The sequence below is a fragment of the Mya arenaria genome, chromosome 4 (genome assembly GCF_026914265.1).
Source record: "Mya arenaria isolate MELC-2E11 chromosome 4, ASM2691426v1".
NCBI lineage: Eukaryota > Metazoa > Mollusca > Bivalvia > Myida > Myidae > Mya > Mya arenaria.
Window position 1 is genome coordinate 26,023,613 of NC_069125.1, and position 19,879 is coordinate 26,043,491.

A 19,879-nucleotide genomic window follows, 5' to 3' on the forward strand; every position below is an offset into this window, starting at 1 on the left:
ACAATATATGAAAACCTGAAGATGTCAGTTGCAAGTAATAGCAGTATTAAAATTCAACAAATTTCATCATCGATTTCCCAAAAAGACGAAAGATACCAAAATGGAAGATATGCAAAGTTGCCAGTTGAGTCTTAACTCCGACTTGAGACTGTTCGTAAACATTGCCCCTGGACAGTTATCAATACCTGGATATTTCTGTGACCAATTATTATTTTATGTTGTTTTACAATAATATTAATAGGTTGGCAAATATGCTCTTGCCTGACTTAACCAATGAGCTAATGGCTTAATCTTATCATCATTGATATCAATAGAGATGACAGAAGCAGTCGATTTTAACCTGAAATAAAACCATTAAATGTGAAGACAATAAATGGCTAAACCATTTTTGAGCGTTTCTGGCAGCAAAAGCCAATTAAACGTAAGAGCGAATTATAACTATCTCCTGTTTTTTATTTAGTCAAACAAGAAACCCAACCTAAAATAATATTAAAGCAATTTTTTCGTAAGGTTTTGAGTTATGGCCACGATTAAAGTTTTGACAAAGCACACGTATCGATGACAACGATACGAAAGGTGAGACAATGCGTAAATATTTCTCTTTGAAAGCAGACTAGCTTATAAGCTTAAACATATGTTAATATTTATAATTATAAACCACCTTTTGGAATGCACGCAGTGTCCACAGTTTCGTTACATGGACTTTTCTGCACCCATCCCTCAGCACAAATTGAACAATTCTGGCATGGCGTCACCTCAGAACTGATGTTGGAGAAGGTCTTCCCGTTTACACATCTCTTGCATGTTGTATCATTGTGACTGTCCCCTTAAGTAGTGAACATGAGGTTGAACTTTGCCCTTTTTTATTATTCAATAAGGCAGTGGTAGACCACTATATCCCCGCCGAATGAAGTACAGTTCTTCCCGACCATTTGTATATCCCCTTCACCTTTCAGCATGGGGTAAGAAATGTTGATTGCTTTAATTCTGCAATATTGTTTTTTGTTATCATGTACTTGAGTTTCCATCCATGGTACAAAGTTTGCTAACCGATACAATATAATTATGTAAGTCATGTATACAGAAAGACATTTATATCATCATCGCATCAATATAACTAAATATTGTAAAATTAGTCTGAAAACGAAATAAAACATTACAGTGAATATTCAAAAAATCAAATCAATATATCCGGTTTTAGGAATTTAGGTTCGATTCTAAAGCTTTAATAAGGAAAATCGAAAGGAAAAATTCTTCTTCTATACTCATTTATTATGTAAGTGTCATGTTATTAATAATAGTTTCTCACATTAAAGTAAATGCAAACCAACATACCCATTTTCATCACGCCATATCTGGGCTCACACGGCGAAACTTTTTGGCAATTTCCGACCTTTCCTTCTTCTCTCCAGTACCCTGGTTTACACCCACATATTGTGTCGTGAAACCGCGTACACGCCTCCACAACAACTTCACCCGATGGTTGATCAGTTCCTGTACATTCAGAACACCTTTTACAATAAATTGCTCGATTGTTGTCCTCTGTAAAGCGTCCATCAGCACAGTCCTTACATACTGCCTGGCCACCGTCTTGACTACAATGTCGAATCCAGAAAGTGCCAGGTGGACACATTCTACATTGGATGGTTTCAAGGTTAACTTCTATTGAATAATAAGTGGCATTAAGCTGTGCAAAAGATCCTATTGTGGATAAGGCCATCACAAACACGCCACAAGGAATGGATACTTTCTGAAAGAAAGAAAAGTTAGCTTTGACCTACACATTCCAATAAGCTCATGTTCAATTTAGTCCAAATAAGAGTATGTTGAGATTTTTTTACGAATTCTGATATGGCAAACTTCTCACAATTAGTAAAATCCCGAGAATTACATCTACCTATTTAGAATACTGTTTAATTGATCAACAATGTACACATTATCCATCCTTATTCAGCCACATGAGTAATATTAGCAAGTGCACGTAAAAACGACCAATGCTAAATTTCTAAACGAATATTGTTTGGTTGAAACTTTTAAGAGCGTCGTTGGCGGCGATGCTGGGTCGAGGCCTCCCTACCCTTAAATGTCATTCCAAAAATCAGTAAATGTTGGCCTTTGATAAAACAACAAAGCGTGAAATTTACACTTTTGATTATTATTCTTAATGTCCATAATGAAGCATATGTGTGAACATAAAACACTACAAAGTAACCAAATACGTGTATATAGTACATATATATATATATACAAAAGAAGATTAAATTTAGCCGCACATTCTAATGCAGAAAGCTTACAGAATCGTATTGAAGACTGATGCATTATAATACTATTATTCAATCTAATGTAAGGTAAATTGATATATTATACACGTAAAACCACCCAGGCCTAAAAAAATACATTTGGTTTGGGTTACCCGATCCTACCTATGGAATAGGCGCCGACCCTACCGTTTTTATAGTCAGTTTGAAAAAAAAAATGAAAAACATAAAAAAAAAATAATAATAATAATTTTGGTTTCTAAAAATGGAGTTTAAAACCTTAAATGATTATACAGGAAATAACTTTAACACCATTCTCCAATGATGAAAATGACATTCTTATGTAAAGCCTAATAAAAAAAATAAAATAAAATAAAATAAAAAGCCTACCTACCCTACCTATTTTTGAAAAGGATGTAACTCTAACCAAACATTTTTTTTAGGCCCCATTGTACATTTTTATTATGCATTCAACCTTTTGAACCTTACTTTAAAGGCAGTTGAAAAGAGCTAATATTTTCGTTTTGCGAGATGACAAGGCCTGGTCTATGACAAACGTATTCTATGATGTAGTCTATCGAGGAAAAAAATCATCTACTGAAACACATTAAAACAACGACCTTTCAGTTTACTTCTTTGTATCACGAGTTACACAGAATATAATTCGAAAACACAAGTTCAGTTACTTTTATGCTGGATGTGTTAAAGCAAGGTCTAATACAAATATATAACAATTAACGCCTTTTGCAATTTTTAAATATATTGTTTAATCAATTTAGAACGTTTCCAGTTTGTTTTGTGTAACACATTGATTTTTTCGATGACAAAACATCAAAAGTTCGAATTCTGTTGTTAGTTAATGATTAGTTTAAAGTTCAAAATATGATAGCAATAGCTTTCCTTTGTGAGAGGTGTTAGTAACGCTTTTGAAAACGAGGTATTATGTGACCTATATTAAGCTTTTATTTACTAAGTTTTGTTCAACCTTCATGGCAAGTTTGAGAATCCTATAATACATGATCAAGATACAGCCTGGAAAGGTTTATTTCAACAGTTGACCACTAAGAGTGGCCTTGACCATTGCCGTATAGACTTGGGTCTTGTGCGCGACACGCACCTATAATTCATGGCAAGTTTTATAAAAAATAATATAATGCATGGTCAAGATACAGCCCCGGCAAGATTATTTCAACATTTGACCTCTAGCCTTAACCTTTGACCTCTAAGCGTGACCTTGACCTTTAAGGTACAGCCCTCGGTCTTGTGCGCGATATGCCGCCTCATCATGGTGAACCTTCATGACAAGTGTTTTGAAAATCCCATAGTGCATGGTAAAGATACGGCCAGGACAAGGATCATTTCAACCAATGACCTCTAACCTTGACCTTTTCTTTTGACGTCCAGACCTGGGTCTTGAGCGCGACAAGCCACCTCATCATGGTGAACCTCCATGGCAAGTTTTTTTTTCTAAAATCCTATGATGCATGTTCATGTCTTTTTGTCCGTTCCTAGTGGGAACACTTTTGAAAGAAAGAAGACCTATTGGAGAGGGGTGGGGAAGTCAGAGGAGGGGGTGGCTAAAACACAGAAACCCCTTTAATGTTCATAAATACATACACTAGAGTATGCGAGTTGGTTTGTACGCAGGGATTTTATACTGCATTGTGTTTTCGTGGGTTGTATGCCGTGATTGTGGGTGGTTGGAGAGGGGTGGGGAAGTCGGGGGAGAGGGAGGGAGGGTTATGAAGAAGTCTTAAATACTACTTTCAGTTACTTCATTTCAAAGTGAGAAGACGTGTAGACTAGGGCTCATAATATACTCTTTGTGATGTGAGAATGCTGTGTGTGTGTGGGGGGGGGGGGGGGTGGTGGTGGAAGGGCGGGGAAGTCGGAAGTGATGGATTTCGGCAACAAAAAATGCTCACTTTTTTGCCTTTGCCAATGGTTTAGATTTAGTCGAAGGGATGGTGGTGGCTGTGGCTACTATACTATACTCTATATACGAAGGGTGGGGGTTGTTATGGGGAAGGGGTTGTAAAGAAGAGGAAATTTAACGGGTTTAAAAGCTACAGCTAATATAACCGAGAAACATTTCCATTACTGCGCGAAAGGGGGGTCGCTCTGGCTCATACTTGGAGTGGGTGGTGAGTGGTGAGGAAGCTTGAGGGCGGAGAGGCTATAAAATGCATCAAATATTACAGTTAATGATTACTGCCAAATATTTTCGTCTTCCCCATCATAGTGCGTGAGGGTGTTGTTGCAGGCTGATGTTTACACTATACTCTCTGTAGGGGGAGAATGCTGTGAGTGAGGGGTGGGACGGGCATACCTAATACGGTGCAAATTTTGCTATACAAATCCTTTCATGGTGCTAACTTTGATCTATCAATAAGCACTTTCATTTGGTTCTGCAGATTCATACCTTATAACCAAACACGTCAATTATAACTTACCACGTCCTAATGGCTCAAGTTGTTGAGACTTTAATGAGCCAATTTAAATTTCATATACGCTTTCAACTTTTTCCCTAACATTCATCCCTTTCGTTTCAAAACAAATGACAACTAACGCTTATCGTAAAAGCACTCAAAAATAGTTGTCATTTGTTTAACCTGTTTGCCTGTGTAACCGAAATTAAATCATGTATATTATATAGGTTACAAGTAAGAGTATGCGGGGTAATAAAGAAACATCGGAGTCTTGTATATGTTTATATACAAGACTCCGATGTTTCTTTATTACCCCGCATACTCACTAGCACCGGATTTTCAAACTCAATTGTTTTTTTTAAAAATCAAAAAAAATCTTATAATTCCTTACTAAAAATTATAATACCGAATATGTAAAAAAATATTGAAAAATATTTTTTTTTAAATATGCACTTTGTACTGTATAATATACTAACATGGTATTGAACGTTTCTCTACCCGGGTCACGTAATCATCTTATTACTCACTTTTAAAGAACTTCTGCAGATTGACAGTCATCGCAATCTAAGGACATGATATCCATCTTCAAAATACTCAACCTTAACCCGCGAAGAAATTCGCCGGTCATACGATTTTTTTGACTTTATTCCCATTTTTCTGTTTTCCTGGATTTTCTACCACCCTTGACTTCCGGTTTCAAAGTAAGGTTTTATAACGGCTCATTTCATTGGTCCATGAACTCCGCGAGACATTTCGCGTATAAGTGTCAACAACTGTAATATTTGGACCGGAAGTGTTAATCACAGAGAAGTCTTTGACATTAAATTCCGCTTTGAGTGACTTGAGCGTGCTTATTTCGGGTCAGACTGGTTCTGGAATTACACATACCATCAAAGCCGAATGTGAAATTGCATTCATGAGACAACGGAGAGTGGCTTAATATGTACCACAGGATTGACTTGTTTCCTTGACAGCTATCTGGTCCCAAAAACGTTTCACAGGTAAGAAGTGCAAAATGTTTTATTTATAAAAAAGAGCTGTTTACCAATACGCCGTGTTAAATAATAATCTATATAATTGTAGAAACATGCACACATATTTTGTGTGTTTACATGCGTTTGGTTTATTTACACATGTATATTTATTAAGTAACATTATATTTATTTATATATTATACTAATTTCTTTCATGGAAAATTGTGGAATATATTTTTAAATGACATATAATCACTATTTTGACAAAAAATAAGATAAAAAAATATTGATAATAAAAAAGAAACAAGAGCTGTCACAGTATGTGACGAATGCCCCCGAATGTGACATTGACCTACGAACAAGGTCAGTACATGAAAAGTTGATCTTGCCTTTACGTGTCAAATACATATGGCAAGTTATTTCAAATTGCCTTTGAACATAAAAAAATACCACCCATACTTGACAACCTACACTGTTATGTCCTTATATTCAGAATTCCCTTGTGAATAAACACTAAGTGTATCTTTCACCTTAGAGGTAGGGACATGGGTCTTGCACATGACACGTCATCTTCGTATGTGGAACACATGTAGCAAGTTATTTTAAAATCTGTCCATACAAGAGAAAGTTACAGCCCGGACACGACAACCTATACCCTATGTCCTTGTATGCAGCACTCCATTGTGAAAAAACACTAAGTGTGACCTTGACCTTTGAGGTAGGGACACGGGTCTTGCACGCGACACGTCGTCTTGGTATGTGAAACACATGTGGCAAGTTATTTTAAAATCTGTCCATACCAGGGAAAGTTACAGCCCGGACACGACAACCTATACTCTATGTCCTTATATGCAGCACTCGATTGTCAATAAACACTAAGTGTGACCTTGACCTTTGAGGTAGGGACACAGTCTTGCACGCCACACGTCGTCTTGGTATGTGGAACACATGTGGCAAGTTATTTTAAAATCTGTCCATACAAGGGAAAGTTACAGAGCCGGACGGACGGACGGTGCGATTTTAATATGCCCACCTTCGGGGGCATAAAAAGAAATGTATTACTGTATCCATGCAGGCAATGTGACGAACACCTTTGATTAATTCATTTTGTAGTTTAACTTAATGCTTTGTTTTTTATGCATGCGTACAGAAATGAGTGCCATCTCAATTTCCTTTGCATTTGCCAAAATGCTCTTAAAGGGACTTGGTCATGTTTTGTGGTAAAAAAAATTATTTCCTGAAACTGAAAATGATTAATATCATTATGCTTACATTTACCTGTATCACAATCACATGTATATATATTTCAATGTTTGATATCATAATTGTAGAAAAAAATAGAAAATAAGTAACAAAAGAGACTGATCCCAAATTTGATTCGAGTCTTCTTGTGGAAACCAGTAAATTATTAGGAAAATGGATAAACCACTCAACTAAACAGGCACATACCCCAGCTTTTGCTGAAAAGTTGAATAACAATAGATATTTTCAAAACATTTATTATAGTGCAGATGCTAGTCCATGTGCACATTGTGCATTAATTAATAGATTTAAAATGAATGTACAGTTGTAGCTAGGTTAAAATAAACCTTTAAAATCAGGTTTTTTTTTTATATCTTTGCAGGGAATTGATGGATGGCAACACCGGTATCCGTGACGGTCATATGTATTGAAGTGTAGGCTTGTGGGCTGCAGTTCCACAGAGTGAGACACACCGGCACTATCTCCTATCCCACCGCCTAGATCTGGACTCAGTGGAGATGTTACATTGCGCTGTTAACAGTTTTAACATGATATCGCTACAACCTGGAAACAATGACTTATATAATGACAATCTGCTGTCTTTATCTTTGCAAGAGTTGGGATTTTGTCCAGCTTTGTGTACTTTCTCAGTAAAAGATACTTACAGTTGGCATTAAAGCCTTCAATTCAGTTATCAATATAAAGGTAACTTACAATAGAACAAATCTCAATTGTAAGAAAGAATGCCAAAATCTAAAAAAAAAAAATAAGCGTTAATAATCCTTGTTACTATAAAACATCATTCAAATATTACCATAAAACATCAATTTTCTGACAAAAACATGAAAAACTACATTTAAATCTTTTGTTAGCAGTCTTATATCACTGTTTATCAGACATTCACTCTGTAAGAGTGCAGCTTTAAATTACTATAGAGCAAAAGCAAAATCATTTGAAGATCCATGCTTTAAAAGAGGCGCCCTTTAAAGTAGCAAGTGTTACCAATGCTTTTCAGCAAAATAAAGCATTTTTTAAACTTCTTAAATGAATAAACTCCATTTATAGAGCTCTATTGGAACCAATAGTGATGTATTGACTTTTAAATTAGCTATATTGGAACTTTAAGTGATTTGCTACCTTTTTAACTAGTTTTTATCAATAAGGAAATTAATTATTTTGCTCTCTCTATAAATTGTGACCAAGTCAGAAGTCACTATAACCATTTCATGTTTGTTGTTAGTTAATGTAGTTGTGTTGTAATATTGCTTAAACTTACATCGCAAGATTTGTCTAATAAAACATATATATAGTATAAATTGCTTGATTGTGATGAAAGTTGATAACTTAACAGCAAGTCTGTTTGGTAGGTAGAAACCAGGCGGGTAGCTGCCAATACATGGCTGAATCCACATGATTTTGACAAAAAATAAACAGTTTAGCCAAAGCTACAGAATCACTATGTTTGTTTGAGTACATGATGTAACAGACACAAGGACCTAAGAATGCCCAGAATACACCAGATTTGCTCCATTGTTTTCAAAATGTTCTTACACCCCCCCCCCCCCCCAGCACAATCATGAATCCACATGAATAGAGAGCTAGCTACGCCCCTGGAAATCAGTAATGTGTACGTACAAGAGCCTCATCACAATGTTCCATTTGTCACTAGGTTGGATATAACCAAATAACTCTTGGATTGGAGGCAGACATCTTATTCCACCAAACCAGTCTCTCACCCTTCTTGACTAGTACATTGGAAACGTTATCAGAAGATGAATCTCTAAAAAATTTTATCCAATTATAGGAATATGTATTTATTTTAATTTAAAAAATATATTTATTTTTTTTCTTTTAATTTTTTTTTTTTTTTTTTTTTGGGGGGGGGGGGAGGGTGTGTGCGCCAGGTGCGTTCCCGAATAACAAAGTTTCTTCATTATATTTATCGATTTTACTTTGTTTCGAACAGTAAGAATTTAGCAATACAGTGAACTCGTGACCGTTGTTTTTTTTTGTTATAAATATGACTTAATCTGTATAACAATTGCATTGAATCATTGCAAATTCATATTTCATGTGGACTTTCATTCATAATTTGCTTGATAACTGAGAAGAAGGGCCAAAATGTTAGAGTTTCAATTTGTTAACGATTTGAGATTTTAAATACGCCGCCTTTTCATTCGACCAATCAAATCACATGTTACAAACTGCGCGAAAAACAACAACAAACCCATTCGGAGCTCCTCGGCCATTTTTTCAAAAACAACCTCAGATGTATGCCGGTACATCTGTTGAAGTAGTCCGTATTTTTTTGAATAAAAACATTAATTAAATGTAGTGTTTAAGAGTTGTATTCATTGCTCTCAGTTTAAATTGATTGCCAGTGAAGTGTATTATTGCAAACATAATTACGATTCCCAAGAGTTAAGTCATAAATTTTAACTACTAATTTAAATAAGATTACTACGCGATCTATTTGCAGCGGACTTAAACGTACCACTTTTTAAGTATGTAAACCGTCCATATACATCCGAGGTTGTTTTTGAAAAAATGGCCGAGGAGTTCCGAATGCAACAAACCGGAAGTCAAGGGTGGTAAAAAATCCAGGAAAACAGAAAAATGGGAATAAAGTCAAAAAAATCGTATGACCGGCGAATTTCTTCGCGGGTTAAGGTTGAGTATTTTGAAGATGGATATCATGTCCTTAGATTGCGATGACTGTCAATCTGCAGAAGTTCTTTAAAAGTGAGTAATAAGATGATTACGTGACCCGGGTAGAGAAACGTTCAATACCATGTTAGTATATTATACAGTACGAAGTGCATATTTAAAAAAAAAAAAAAATTCAATATTTTTTTACATATTCGGTATTATAGTTTTTAGTAAGGAATTATAAGATTTTTTTTTGATTTTTTTTAAAAAATGATTGAGTTTGAAAATCCGGTGCCAGTGGTTGGAGGTTGTATTCGACTCAAGTAGATTTTTGCAGATTCGGTATTCAAAAGGCACAAGCCGAGTAAAATCAAAATCTACAAAAAAATACCAGAATCGAATATGACATTCCGCCATATCCGGATCAAAACGCAGTACTAATAATCCTTTTATTATATACATTACTGATTAGATCACTTAGAAGCCACATCTTTGCATAATAAATTGCATTTTAAGGATGCACTCATTGGTTTAATGACGTCAATTTAATATTGCGCAACACAACGTCACAAGAGTGGTATATGGCCGTAGTGCACTGGAGCGGAATATGGGTTAAAGTATTTTGTGATATGTATTGCATGTGAATTGATGATGGGTATATAATAAAGAATATGATTATGTTTGGTATTCCATTCTCACAAGCAGTGTGATGAACTGCTGACACCATGTTATGAAATTTGATGGTCAATGTATTTAAAAGACATTTCAATATTTCATACTTGATAAACGATATTCATCTCATCTTAGTCTCCTCAACTTGCTTTGTACAAAAGTCTGCAGCAGTAATAAGAATAGCATGAGACAGAAGGCAGTGCCTAATATTTATCAACACCACTTAGTTATTATGGTAACATTTTATATTAATTGAATACCAAGCACTAATTAAGAGGGAGAAAATAATTCTTCACTTTTCAAATAAAAACTACTTCCTAATAGCATTGTGCATGCAGTCTGACATACGTGTACAATGTAGATGTCTTTTACAAAGATTGTTCAAAGTATGGCCCTGTGGTTTAAAGCTCCCCTGAAAAAGAGGTGACAGGTTTTCTATATAGTATATAATTACATCATTGAAAATCTTCTCTGAAACTGCAAATAACAGACCTTTGATATAAAAGATTTGATCAAATTAAAGAAGTATGTGTACTTTGGTTAACATACGTATAACGCATGTGTTGTGCCCGTCATGGATTACTGTAGTTCGGTGTGGGGATACAAGCAATTTCAATCATCGGATAACGTCCAAAACCGTGCCCTACGTTACGCTCTTGGTGTTCATCGATTTGCTCCAATACCCGCCCTAACCGGGGACACCGGATGGATTCCCACCCGCTACCGCAGATGGAGTAATATGCTACGCCTCTGGAATAGACTCGTGCTAATGGACCGAGACCGGCTATGCGCGCAAGTATTTGAAACGGACTATAACAGATGTACTACAAACTGGTCAAGCGAGGTCAAGGACATCATGATGCATATCGGATTATTGGATAAATTCAATGCTAAGCTACCTGTTGAAATCCCGATTGTGCATAAGCTTGTGCGAAATCATTACATTAATAACATTTGGTCAACAGATGTAGGATCCATGCCAAAACTACGAACATACCGTGAATTTAAACAAGAATTTAAATGTGAAAAGTATTTGAACTTGGCTCTTAAGAAGAACGAACGTTCATTACTTGCTCAATTTAGGACTGGTATATTGCCACTACGAATAGAAACAGGTCGTTATTTAGGTGAACCAGTCAACTCCAGACTCTGTAAACTTTGTGATTCACAAGAAGTGGAAAACGAGTGCCATTTTGTCCTAAAATGTCAATTGTACAATGCTGCAAGAACTACATGTTTAGGACCACTTATGTCCAACGATGAATTTGTAAACCTCTCTGATACAGGCAAAATCACATATCTCATGCAAAAACATGTCAGACAGTTAGCAAAATATATTGTGAAGGCATACACCATAAGGAGAAATACGTTATATTCTTAACGCATGAATGACATTGTGTTTCTATTCAATATACATGTTTATGTTTATTTATTTTGCCTCCATATATTTGCACATGTACACGTTTGCTTTCGTTTTTTTTCCATTTAATCTTTATCGAATGAAATTATTACCTCTTTGAACAATCTCCATATTTATAACTCATAGATGCTATATATGTATAAACTCTATTACCTATACCAGATTAACTGCACTGTAACATACAAATTTAAAAATGTATAACTATAAATATATGCTTTACATAACGTTAATATTTAGGTGACTTATAGGTCCGATGGGCCGGGTGTAAAATGTACTATATGTTTGTATTGAAAATGTAATTATGTTATATATGTTGCATTCTTAATCTTAATATATCTAAGGGACACAATTCTTTATATACTACAGCATATTTCTCTATTGTAGTTATTCATACTGAATACTATGTTTCCTATATAGCTATGCCTGTAGTATTGTATTTCACTTGATGCTTGGGTATGAATGAATAAACATGTAACTCCATTTGAGATCTTATGAATCTAACCCATTCCACAGGTTGTTGTAAGAACTAAACAAACAACGCAACATGGTGTCAGAAGTTGGTGAACTGATTCTTATGGATTAAATTGAAATTAAATGGAATAATTAAATTGTAATTGTGAAGCTCATTCTAACAAAATGGCAAGCTTTAACAATATGCAAGGACAAACACCCAAAATGGACTGGGACAGCAGGGATTTGTCACAGTCATTCAAGTCGTTCAAGTCACATTCCGACTTTATGTTTAAGGGTCCTCTAAAGGAACAATCACAAGAAGTGAAGTGTAATTACCTAATGCTGTGGGTTGGAGAAAAAGGTCGTTCCATTTTTAGCACTTGGAGACCAACAGACGATCAACAAAAAGATCTTACATACTTCTACAACCAGTTCGAGACAGAATGACAGAATGTACATGAGCATCTATGTCTTTACATACATCAATCTGTTCATCTTGCAAATAGTTGCGACTTAGTGTATCAGCTACTGGAATGTCCTTTCCAGGTACATGAACAATTTCATAATCGTATTTCTGTAATTGCAAAATCATCTTTTGCTATCTTGGCTGAGCAACATTGAAGTACAGTCAAGCTTACAAATATATATTACAACACACGACAAGGTGGATAAATACAGAAATGAGGTGAACCATGCATATAAAGCTATATATCATTTAATAATAATTTAAACATTAAAATGCATTCCCATATATTAATGTAATGGTTGCAACAATATGGTTCATCCACCAGAAAAAATAAAAAAGGTCAAACATACAAACACCAGTTTTTGTGTTCAAGATCAAATTCTAGAAAAAAATAAAATATTTTTCCTACCTACCGACCCACCTCTAAAATTTAGGGTCGGTAAAGGGCAAACAAAGAATTTTTTAATTGTGGCCTTATGTGTTTTAATATTAATATTTAAACAGTTACAAATTCGAAGACACTGTCTGACAGACAAGATTCTTTCATAAAAGAAAGCAAATACATTGAATTTGTTTTAATTTTCAATTTGATGTTTATAGGTTTATTTCTATGTCAGATGTTGAGTTTAAATACTTGAATAAATGTATATTGTACACATAATAAATGAACTGACCATGTTTATATTTAACTGTTGCAATAGGCGATTCTCTGGAGGGTGTAGTAAGCGTGCGACTGCAGATGGACTGTTCTACTCCTATCGAGTTTCCTTACTATGCAGGCAACAACCCGGTGGCGGTGCGAAAAGACATATGTTGTCATTGCGGGGAAGGAGGCACTGAGATAGATGCTGCATTGTTACAAAAATACAAGACTGTTCTGCCAGTTTGTAGAGCTTGCAAACTGATAAAAGACATTCCAAAAAGAAATCCTATCAAGTAGACAGTGGATTGTGACTTGACTCCTAACATATAATGTACGAATAAGACAGTTCTTTGTTTAAGAGTTCAATGTGAACATTCTTAAGACAGTTCTTTGTTTATAAAGAGTTCAATGTGAACATTCTTAAACCCAAGTTCGATATAAATAGCATTATAATTATGCAACTGTTTGTTTTCTAGTCAGACATTTTTAGTCTTCTAGTCGGACATGTTTGTGTGTTCTACACATGTAACTAAAGAAATTGTATCTGTTAAAGGATTGTCCCAAGAATTTCACAAGTATTTTAATAATTGTGCACAATTCTTGGCCATACTGTTCTTGTTTTTTTAAGAGTTGTGAACATTCCAAAACCAAGTTCGATGTAAATAGCATGATAATTATGCCACTGTATGTTTTCTAGTCAGACATTTCTAGTCTTCTAGTCGGACATTTTTGTGTGTTCTACACATGTAACTAAAGAAATTGTATCTGTTAAAGGATTGTCCCAAGAATGTCACAAGTATTTTAATAATTGTGCACAATTCTTGTCCATACAGTACTTGTTTTTTTAAGAGTTGTGAACATTCCAAAACCAAGTTCGATGTAAATAGCATGATAATTATGCCACTGTATGTTTTCTAGTCAGACATTTCTAGTCTTCTAGTCAGACATTTTTGTGTGTTCTACACATGTAACTAAAGAAATTGTATCTGTTAAAGGATTGTCCCAAGAATGTCACAAGTATTTTTATAACTGTGCACAATTCTTGTCCATACATGTGTATCAGTTTTCTGCTATAAATAAATGGTAAAGTTGTTAGCTTTGTGAATAAATAACATTTAAAATCCCTGCTTTTTAAAGTAAATATGGTATAGATATTCCAGGTGTGATGCATTGATGGACCATGCTTGATATGAAATTCTTACATATTCCCCCAAATTTATATGATCAGAACGGAAGTTTCTTTCTACCTCACAATAATTACACTGCCATTTATACAAACACTGCTGCAACATGTTTGGTCATACATGTCACTCTTAGAATGTTGTCAAGGTCAGAATTCCAAATCAAGCAATAATACTCTGCCATCTGACAGAGAGTTTAACATTTAAAAGTAACAACACGAGTTCTATCAAAATTAATTTATTTTGCATATTTAGTTAAAACATGCCTCCCTCCCCCTTTTCTACAGACTTGGGACTGTCTTGCACTCTTCTAGTATGATAATGTATGGGGTGTAAAATGACTAGCAGTGAAAAGATTGAAAAACCACATCCAGAAATGCCAATATTACACATTTGTGTCTAGATCTACAATCATGCAAGAAGTTAGTGCAAGGTGGGGTTAAAGCAAAGTGTCCTGCATGTACAGTAAAGCATATCAATACAGCATACATTTATATATTGAAGTACAGTCAAGCTTACAAATATATATTACAACACACGACAAGGTGGATAAATACAGAAATGAGGTGAACCATGCATATAAAGCTATATATCATTTAATAATAATTTAAACATTAAAATGCATTCCCATATATTAATGTAATGGTTGCAACAATATGGTTCATCCACCAGAAAAAATAAAAAAGATCAAACATACAAACACCAGTTTTTGTGTTCAAGATCAAATTCTAGAAAAAAATAAAATATTTTTCCTACCTACCGACCCACCTCTAAAATTTAGGGTCGGTAAAGGGCAAACAAAGAATTTGTTAATTGTGGCCTTATGTGTTTTAATATTAATATTTAAACAGTTACAAATTCGAAGACACTGTCTGACAGACAAGATTCTTTCATAAAAGAAAGCAAATACATTGAATTTGTTTTAATTTTCAATTTGATGTTTATAGGTTTATTTCTATGTCAGATGTTGAGTTTAAATACTTGAATAAATGTATATTGTACACATAATAAATGAACTGACCATGTTTATATTTAACTGTTGCAATAGGCGATTCTCTGGAGGGTGTAGTAAGCGTGCGACTGCAGATGGACTGTTCTACTCCTATCGAGTTTCCTTACTATGCAGGCAACAACCCGGTGGCGGTGCGAAAAGACATATGTTGTCATTGCGGGGAAGGAGGCACTGAGATAGATGCTGCATTGTTACAAAAATACAAGACTGTTCTGCCAGTTTGTAGAGCTTGCAAACTGATAAAAGACATTCCAAAAAGAAATCCTATCAAGTAGACAGTGGATTGTGACTTGACTCCTAACATATAATGTACTAATAAGACAGTTCTTTGTTTAAGAGTTCAATGTGAACATTCTTAAGACAGTTCTTTGTTTATAAAGAGTTCAATGTGAACATTCTTAAACCCAAGTTCGATATAAATAGCATTATAATTATGCAACTGTTTGTTTTCTAGTCAGACATTTTTAGTCTTCTAGTCGGACATGTTTGTGTGTTCTACACATGCAACTAAAGAAATTGTATCTGTTAAAGGATTGTCCCAAGAATGTCACAAGTATTTTAATAATTGTGCACAATTCTTGGCCATACTGTTCTTGTTTTTTTAAGAGTTGTGAACATTCCAAAACCAAGTTCGATGTAAATAGCATGATAATTATGCCACTGTATGTTTTCTAGTCAGACATTTCTAGTCTTCTAGTCGGACATTTTTGTGTGTTCTACACATGTAACTAAAGAAATTGTATCTGTTAAAGGATTGTCCCAAGAATGTCACAAGTATTTTAATAATTGTGCACAATTCTTGTCCATACAGTTCTTGTTTTTTTAAGAGTTGTGAACATTCCAAAACCAAGTTAGATGTAAATAGCATGATAATTATGCCACTGTATGTTTTCTAGTCAGACATTTCTAGTCTTCTAGTCAGACATTTTTGTGTGTTCTACACATGTAACTAAAGAAATTGTATCTGTTAAAGGATTGTCCCAAGAATGTCACAAGTATATTTATAACTGTGCACAATTCTTGTCCATACATGTGTATCAGTTTTCTGCTATAAATAAATGGTAAAGTTGTTAGCTTTGTGAATAAATAACATTTAAAATCCCTGCTTTTTAAAGTAAATATGGTATAGATATTCCAGGTGTGATGCATTGATGGACCATGCTTGATATGAAATTCTTACATATTCCCCCAAATTTATATGATCAGAACGGAAGTTTCTTTCTACCTCACAATAATTACACTGCCATTTATACAAACACTGCTGCAACATGTTTGGTCATACATGTCACTCTTAGAATGTTGTCAAGGTCAGAATTCCAAATCAAGCAATAATACTCTGCCATCTGACAGAGAGTTTAACATTTAAAAGTAACAACACGAGTTCTATCAAAATTAATTTATTTTGCATATTTAGTTAAAACATGCCTCCCTCCCCCTTTTCTACAGACTTGGGACTGTCTTGCACTCTTCTAGTATGATAATGTATGGGGTGTAAAATGACTAGCAGTGAAAAGATTGAAAAACCACATCCAGAAATGCCAATATTACACATTTGTGTCTAGATCTACAATTATGCAAGAAGTTAGTGCAAGGTGGGGTTAAAGCAAAGTGTCCTGCATGTACAGTAAAGCATATCAATACAGCATACATTTATATATTGAAGTACAGTCAAGCTTACAAATATATATTACAACACACGACAAGGTGGATAAATACAGAAATGAGGTGAACCATGCATATAAAGCTATATATCATTTAATAATAATTTAAACATTAAAATGCATTCCCATATATTAATGTAATGGTTGCAACAATATGGTTCATCCACCAGAAAAAATAAAAAAGGTCAAACATACAAACACCAGTTTTTGTGTTCAAGATCAAATTCTAGAAAAAAATAAAATATTTTTCCTATCTACCGACCCACCTCTAAAATTTAGGGTCGGTAAAGGGCAAACAAAGAATTTTTTAATTGTGGCCTGAAAAACATTGCTATGAGTGATCAGAAAATGACCCTGATCAAAAGCAAAATTGAGACTGATCAAGAGATGCAGACTCTGAAACACACAATATTAACAGGTTGGCCTGATAAGAGACAGAACTGTCCAAATAGTATTTTACAATATTGGAAATTCAGAGACGAACTAACAGTCATTGACGATTTTTTGTTAAAAGGAAACAATGTCATAATTCCCAAAGATTTGAGACATATGATGCTGGACAAAGTTCATGATTCACACTTAGGCATAGAGAAATGTACTCAGCGTGCAAGAAGTGTAATGTTTTGGCCCAATATGACCAAAGACATAAAGAACAAAGTACTCAATTGTCCCATATGTCTTGAACACAGAAACTCCAATGTCAAGGAACCAATGATTCCTAATCAGATTCCCAGCAGGCCATGGGAAGTTGTGGCTACTGATATTTTTCACTGGAATGACAGTAACTACATTGTTGTAGTTGATCTGTATAGCAGATATTTTGAATGCGGGTTACTCAGAAATATGAGAACTGACACGGTTATTCACAAATTGAAGGGCTATTTTGCTACACATGGAATACCCTCAAAAGTCATTAGTGACAATGCAGGACAATATTGTTGTCAGGAATTTGACAAATTTGCTAGAGAATGGGATTTTGAACATGTTACGTCATCTCCGTTACACTCACAAGGCAACGGTGTTGCTGAAAGATGTATTCAAACAATCAAAAAGATTTTCACAAAATCTCTACAAGATAACAAAGACCCGTATCTTGCAGTTCTCGAATACAGAAATGCACCGCTTTCATGTGGCAAATCACCAGTACAATTACTAATGAGTAGGGAGACTAGGTCTATTTTGCCAGTAACACGCAAACACCTTGAGCCGAAAGTTCAAAATATGCAAGAAATCAAAAGCAAAATGTCAAAATAAAAAATCAAATCAAAGACATGATTTGATAAATCTGCCAAGCCACTCACACAATTGTCACAAGGAGAAACAATTAGAATCAAACAAGGTAAACACTGGAAACAGGCAATTGTTAGGAAACAAGTGCATGACAGATCATACATTGTTGAAACTAATGATGGTGGTGTCTATAGACGAAACAGAAATCATTTGTTGAAGACAAATGAAAAACCATTTCAAATCATAGATACACATCCATGCAATGGCAACGACATTCGTCTAACTGATCAATCACAACATGACAGTGACAGAAACATACAAAATCAATCAGAGCGAAACTTTTCTCATGATAACACTCAGTCGCAACAACAACAACCATCAGCACCAACTGATGTTGCTGGCAATACTGATCAAAATTCTAACATGTACGTCACTAGATCAGGAATACAGGTCAAAGTACCTCAAAGGTTGGATCTTTGAACTGATTTATGATGTGTTTTGTGTTATGTTGTATATATATTGGTGATACTTCAATATATTTCAAATGTAAAACTTTTCTTCAATATTCTGTGCTGTGAAGGAAATTCATAAATGCCTATATCCTGTAACCGTGTGAAAGTGATATTTGGACAATATTTCTACAATGTTAATTGGATATATCAACAGCTATCTGCGGTATGAAAACAATACACTTTCAGATGACATTTCGGGGAGGATTCAAGTGTCCTTATCTGAACTGTTAACATTTAGTTAGAAGAAATTCTCATTAATTTCCAGATACACTCTGCTGGAACAATTAATCTGTCAAGAAGATTTTCTGCTCAGCTGAAAATAATGATAACGCTAGGGTGTTGACCAAATTACTTTAGATTAAATGTGTTCTTCATAAATTTACTAATTTAATTGTTTTAAAAGAAGAGAGATGTTGCATTCTTAATCTTAATGTATCTAAGGGACACAATTCTTTATATACTACAGCATATTTCTCTATTGTAGTTATTCATACTGAATACTATGTTTCCTATATAGCTATGCCTGTAGTATTGTATTTCACTTGATGCTTGGGTATGAATGAATAAACATGTAACTCCATTTGAGATCTTATGAATCTAACCCATTCCGCATGTTGTTGTAAGAATTAAACCAACAACGCAACAAAATACACATGTCACTATAATAAACAATTTACTTACTTACTTACATACGCCAAACACGTAAATTAATTTGTACAAGTCTGATTAAACGACTTTGAGAAATTCAAAAGAACTATGACTTTATCTGATTTAACGCTTTAGCCCCACACCCCGCCCCCCTCACTCTACACACACTTAACGAGATTTTTCAAATTTCCTTTACAGCTTGCAAGCAATTTAAGTCAAAAGTTTAAGCTAGCCCATTAAACAGTGACCCCTTGTGATGTGAGCCGATTTTTTCAATGCTTAGAACATGGTTGTCAACATTCCCCTAAATGAAGCCCTAGTCCATCAGTGCTTTCAGCACTTTGATTCTTAACAACCATGGGTGAGGTGAAAACAATCGCCATTTTGAATAGAGATTATACACTGTTATACGCAGATCGTCATAAAAAG

General features: G+C 34.7%; 1 protein-coding gene across 4 annotated transcripts in view; it reads right to left on the reverse strand.

Annotated features, from left to right (window-relative positions):
• Positions 1 to 19,879, reverse strand: part of LOC128231529 (tumor necrosis factor receptor superfamily member 11B-like) — a 32,126-nt gene that overhangs the window by 8,289 nt on the left and 3,958 nt on the right. For 2 of the 4 annotated variants that reach the window (XM_052944505.1, XM_052944502.1), the window contains exons 2-3: positions 1,336 to 1,750; positions 662 to 826 (exon numbers count right to left, since the gene is read on the reverse strand). In XM_052944505.1, the coding sequence (XP_052800465.1) occupies positions 662 to 826; positions 1,336 to 1,750 (580 nt within the window). Of the gene's footprint in view, positions 1 to 661; positions 827 to 1,335; positions 1,751 to 2,747; positions 2,809 to 5,214; positions 5,375 to 19,879 lie in introns of those variants that run through there. The other 2 variants (XM_052944503.1, XM_052944504.1) reach the window with 2 other exon arrangements.